Raw genomic sequence first — 6,000 nt, 5'->3', positions numbered from 1 at the left:
CTATCTGAAGCCTGTACTGCTTGTTCTGAACCACCCAGTCTGAGCTACCATTAGCTCTTGCCTGCTTTGAGTCATGCTAATATTAATATATTCTCTAGACAGCACCCAGAGCGATTCTTTCAAATAGAAGTAAAGTCATGTCATTTCTCTGTTCGAACTCTGCTATGGTTTGCATTTCACTCAGAATGAAACCTGGAGTCCTTACCAAGGGCCCACAAAGCCCTTTGTGATTTGTCCCTCCACCCCCCACCTCTCCATTATCTTCCACTAGTATCCCGTCACTTCATTTGGTCCTCTAATTTTGTCTGGCCAAGATAGTGGTTTATTTTTGTCTTTTCCTATGTAATAGGGAAAAGGCAATTAATATAACTAGATGGGAGTTACGTTTCCTTGCAATACAAACACTCATTGTCTTATTCCTTCTTTTCTTAAGCATTCATATACCTGTGGGGCCCCTGCCAGCCTTGGAGTATTCCCACAATGTAGGAGGCAAATGTAAAGCCACCGAAGGTTTTAGCAGGTCAGATTTGCGTTCAGATGGATGATTTTGCATTCATCATGGAGAATGGGCTTAAGCTGAACTCCACTGGAAGCAAAGACTGAAAAACCAGTTAGAAAGTTTTTACAACAGTTCAGATGGAGCCTGTACTAAGGATGTTGTTACTAGCAGGAGCGCAAAGGAGACTCCAGATTTCAGAAACACTAAGGCAGAATAAAGAGGACCTAGTGCTTGACTGAATAAGAGGGTATGGGGTGCGGGTAGTAAGTTTTAGGGAAAAGCTCCTAGCTTTCTGCCTTGAGTCTTGAGTAACCTAACAGACGAAGGTACCACGTTAGGTGAACATGAGGCCTCCTCGGGTAATTTCTAAGCCTAGCTATCTTGAAAATGCAGCAGTCCTGATTGGCACACACGTGTTGGGGAAGTTCACGGTTCCTATAGGCCGCGAATTATTTAACTTTTTACACAAGCATTTCATACAACTGTGATGGAGATCAAGAGCAGTGTGTTGCGGGCCTCCTGAGGAATGAGGAAAACTGGAGGCCTGACTTCCCTGCTTCCTCCGCTTCCCGGGACCAGCCGTCCTGGCGGCCTGGCGCCCCGCGTGCCCGCGGCCTCTCCCTCCCGTGGAGCACCGCGTTTTCCTGGCTGTTGCTGGCGGGCTGTGGTGGAGGAAGAACGGGCCTGAGCCGCGGTCACCACAGTAACGAATTCGCTGCCAGTCCGGTCTCGAGGGCCACAGGCATCTCCACGGCGCCCCTGTCAGGTGACCGCGCCTGGGGTCCGCACGCGCGTCGCCCCCAGCCTTCGCGGCGCTGGCCCCTGCGCAGAAGGAGGAGGAAAGGAGGGCAGGGGCCGGCGGGAGTGTTCCCGTGGCAGCTTGGGAACCCCGAAAGGCACCTGAGCGGCCGGCCTCGGCCTCACGGGGCGGCCGCATTGTCTAAGCTCCATAGCAACCCCGGCGCGGCGCCTGCCACGCTAGCCGGCGTAGCTCCTCAGCCCGCGCGCCGCAGCCGCGTCTTTCCGGCCCTGACCCGCGCTGGGCCCACGCGCTAGGGCCCTGACGGCCCGCGCGGGCTCCAGGTGCGGGCAGCGGCGACGGCATGCCCGAGAAGAGGCTCACCGCGGGTACGTGGCGGCCCCACAGGGACAGAGGATCAGCCCGCGGCGTTGGGGCCGCACCACGCGCCAGCCTCTGGACTTTACCTCCTGTCCTCCTAGCGGTATCCCCGCTCCCAGACATGAGAAGAAAGGGCTTCACTGCCCTCCTGTTGGATTTCATGACGAATTTCACTGTCCTCGCCGGTTTACGCTGGCACTGCGTTACCTCGCTTAATTCTGCATATTGTACGTAGAATAATAGAGGGTTCTGTCTATGAAAAGGGTAACTCCTGGGTCACAGTGAATTAGTGACCAGGCAGGATTCCAGAGGCCTTTCCTTTCCACTTACACCTTGAATTCCAACTTAAAATGCACGCCATGTACAGAGAATGAACAGAGGGCCAGAAATGTAGTACGCTTGCCTGTGCATAACGTAGGGCTAGGTGCTGTCACCCATGATTTCATTTACTCAAAGGAAATCAGATTTGAGGGAGATAATGTAATATTTTGTCTTGTTTCAGAGCCACCAACGATTACAGAAGAAGAATTTGTAAGTATGATTTCAAGGGGCTATTTTTTTCTTTGGCCTTTAAAAAAAAATAGCAAATATTAGATCATAGAAGAAAGCTGTGTGTTTTATTTCCTCCTTTTTGCCAGAGTTTTGGTTTAGTAACAATTGTAATAACTATGTACAAGATCTTTTTTAAATTCTCTATCTGGCACGTAATTTTAAGAAGGGGCCAATTAATTTGTATGGTGGATGCTGTTCATCATTAAAGTTCTTTCACATAAATGGCCTCATTTAATTTCTCTAAACTCTTTAATGACTCCATGAGAGGAAAGTTTTATCTCCATGGCTGTATTGTGATGTGGCAGTGCAGTTCCTGGTTGGAGTAAACATAAGTAAATGGCGTTGATGGATAAAGAGTGGTCAATTTATCATTCCTTTACAAATGTACTAAATACTCCCATTTCAGACTTCTAGAGAGATTAAGTAATAAAAGTACTTGCTAAATATATCCTATACATTGTCATTTAGGTGAGTGCTACATTTAGGGTGGGTTCCATTGTAATTCCCATTGTATACAGTGTTTCAGGAACTTGCCTGAGGTTACACAGACAAATAGGTGTCAGAGCCTAATTCCTACCAAGGTCTGAGTCTGATTCCAAGAGCTCTAATCACTTCTATTATTTATTTATGTCTTCCAGCACTTACTTCTCTTGTTGGCTAATTATCTTATTTGCTTTTGGCTTTCAATCAACAAACATGAGTGATTGTATGCTGAGGTTAAGTCTCAAGAAGTTCACAGTCTAGCAGGGTCTAAGAAGAAAGGGCTAAGGCTGTGTGTGCTGGTGGCTTTCACATTCACCTTTCCAGAGCTCTGGTCCATTGCTGGGAGAGACAGACACACACACATCTACACATACACACATACACACACAGAGCCACTGAAGGTAGAGGTACACAGAACAAGTCAGAAATTCCTCCCATCTTCTGGCCATGTTGGCAGAGCTCTGCTTTAAGAAAAAAAAAAAAAAAAATATATATATATATATATACACACACACACACACACACACTCACACACATACACACACACACACACACACACATATTTTGAGACAGGGTCTCTCTCTTTTACCCAGGCTGGAGTGTAGTGGCCCCATCACAACTCACTGCAGCCCTGACTTCCCTGGGCTTAGGTAATCTAACTGTCTCAGCCATCTGAGTCACTGGCCCTATAGGCACCTGCCAGCGCACCTAGCTAATTTTTATATTTTTTGTAGCGACAGTTTCACAATGTTGCCCAGGCCAGTCTCGAATTCCTGGGCTCAAGCGATCCACCCACCTCGGCCTCCCAAAGTGCTGGGATTACAGGCCCAAGCCACTGTTCCAGGCCCAGAGCTCTGCTTTTAATGGGAAATTTCTTTAAGGGGCTCCAGGCCTTCCTGAACTTACTCTTAGTTCCAGCAGGAGGTGAGCATTTCTGAAGCCAGCAAATCTTTTCCCATACTGCTGAAGACTACTCAACAACACGCCACTTACTGTTTGAGCAGTTCACTGTTTTAGGTGTTGGCCCCATCCTTGAACTCATGATAGCTTGAAGACTCTAGGCATTCCCTTTCTCTTGGCTTGATTTCACTGTCTCCGAGTTCTCTTATCTTTCATTATTATTCCCCTTTCTGGCTTCTCTTTTTCTTTTCTCATGAAAGTATTGACCTTCAGGATTCTGTTCTCTGGGCTTTCTCTGGGTGAGCTCCTCTTCTCCTCCTATAGCTTCAGTACCCCTGTTTCGTGGGACTTCCACATTTCCACACCTCCAGTCCAGACGCCACTTTTAATGCCAGCTCTGTATATCCAGCGGGTTATTGGGACTCTTCATCATCTGAATGTCCGTGTCAACAGTCTAAACTGAACTTTTCTCCCCAGTCCCCTCCACACCATGCTGTCTTTCCTCCACTTCTTATTTTGGTTTGTGGTGCCACTGGCCATTCAGTCACTCATATCAAAGACTTTCTTCCCTTTTCTTCATCCCCTGCCTGCAATCATTTACCAAGCTCTTTTCGTAGCCAGATCTTTTTCTCCATCCACACAACTGCTGTCTCATTTCAGGCCCCCACCCGGGGTCTGGACTTTGGTAGTAATCCTAACTGATATCATTGCCTCCAATATTCCTTCTGCCAACTCCAGTTTTTATTTGTTTAAAGCATACAATTCAAGCTCCTGAGTATCAGTTATATTAGATTACTTCCTATTCCTTTGCTCTGTCTACCTTTAGATTTTTCCTTCTCCTATCACCCTGGCTATCAGATTGCTATTAATTTTTTAAAACATTACTGTGTTACTAGCTTGCTCAGAGCTTTTATTAATAGCTAGTATTTATTGAATGCTAAGCACATGCTAGTATTTAGCCTCAAAACAACCCTATTAGGTGGTTATTACTGCCTGCATTTCGCAGAAGAGGAGGTCGAAGTTCACAGTGGTTAACTAACTGGGCCTGAGGCCACATATCTCATAACTGGTAAAGCCAAAATGTCAAATGGTTTGCTTTAGCCTTCAAAACCTTTTCTATAACTTTTCAGCCTTCTTTAACCTTACCTCCCGATGCTTTTCTCTGTGATAAAGACAACATTCTTACTGTTTTTGGTTTGATTTATAAAGTACATCCACATGCCTCCTGCCCGAGCCAAACTATACCCCACTTGTCTCCTTGCCTTTGCTGTCTAATTTTGTCTCAGTTGCCCTTCCCCATCTATTTCACAATCTTGCACATTCTTCAAGGCCCAGCTAATCTCCTCCATGAAGCCTTTCCAACCTAACATCATCCAGACTGCCTGTGAGCTCTGAGCAGCTTTTAGCTGAGAGCAATTTATAACTAGATTCTCAAATTCATATGCTCAACCAAGTATTGTCTATAGATTAAATAATTAACATGTCTTGCACATGTATTTACCCCTGTTTTTTAAAAGTGTGAAAGTATTGTTCTCATTAATAAATTGCATATTCTTAGGAAAAATGTGTCAGGGACCTGCAGTTCCCCAAACTCCATTCTCTCCTTTTCCATAGTAGATATTAGACCCATTGCTATCCCAAATTAAGACTATATTTTCTAGTTTCCCTTGCAGCCAAATGTGGTCACGGAACCAAATTCTGGCCAATAAGATGTAGGCAGAAGTGTTGTGTCCTACTTCTCTGGAGAGCTGATGTTTATAGAGATCAAATAATGGACCCTTAGGTCACACAGCTAGTAATTAGTTGAGCCACAGTTAGAAGCTGGGCTATTCTAACTTTAATACTTACATAAGTGTAGAAGGAAAGAATGAGCCCTTTTTCTTCTTTTCTGCTGGTTGGAATAAAGTTGTGATGCTGGAGCTAAAGCAGTCATCTTAGATCATGAGATGGATGTAGCATCTTGAGGATGGCGGAGACATAAGATCAGAGGCGCCTGGGTCCCTGATATTTGGGAAGCCACAATGCCTTATGATTAATGTCTTATGATTACAACTGCTTTTGATTACATGAGAAAAATATTTAATTATTTTATTTAAGTAGTTTTTTTTTTGGTTTTGTGCTCCTGTGTTCATACTAGCTTTTCTTTCATATTGTATTTTCTCAGTGGATCTAAAAGTACAATGCTGTTATGGACATCTGCAAAATAATATTTGTACCTCAACATGGGGTCTGCATCCTCAAAAGATAGAATAACTCATTTAGAATAAATTATTTGTTTGTCAGGGACACATACCTTGTATATATTTTTAATATTTTACCTAGGTGTAAGGTACATATTGAGAAAGTTTAAAGTGAGAATGAATTACAAAATTTACACATTAAAATTTAGGGCTGGGCGCGGTGGCTCATGCTTGTAATCTCAGCACTTTGGGAGGTCAAGGTGGGC

At 44.7% G+C, this 6,000-nt stretch overlaps 1 protein-coding gene across 2 annotated transcripts in view; it reads left to right on the top strand.

Moving 5' to 3' along the window:
- The first annotated feature begins 1,401 nt into the window (after positions 1-1,401).
- RGS22 (regulator of G protein signaling 22) overlaps positions 1,402-6,000 on the top strand; it is a 159,126-nt gene continuing 154,527 nt past the window's right edge. For both annotated transcript variants that reach the window (XM_003256057.4, XM_003256056.2), the window contains exons 1-2: positions 1,402-1,627; positions 2,122-2,150. In XM_003256057.4, coding sequence (XP_003256105.1) covers positions 1,603-1,627; positions 2,122-2,150 — 54 coding nt within the window. In that variant the 5' untranslated portion in view covers positions 1,402-1,602. The remainder of the gene's footprint in view (positions 1,628-2,121; positions 2,151-6,000) is intronic.

The sequence above is a fragment of the Nomascus leucogenys genome, chromosome 16 (genome assembly GCF_006542625.1).
Source record: "Nomascus leucogenys isolate Asia chromosome 16, Asia_NLE_v1, whole genome shotgun sequence".
Taxonomy (NCBI): Eukaryota; Metazoa; Chordata; class Mammalia; order Primates; family Hylobatidae; genus Nomascus; species Nomascus leucogenys.
This window is presented reverse-complemented; position numbering and strand designations above follow the sequence as displayed.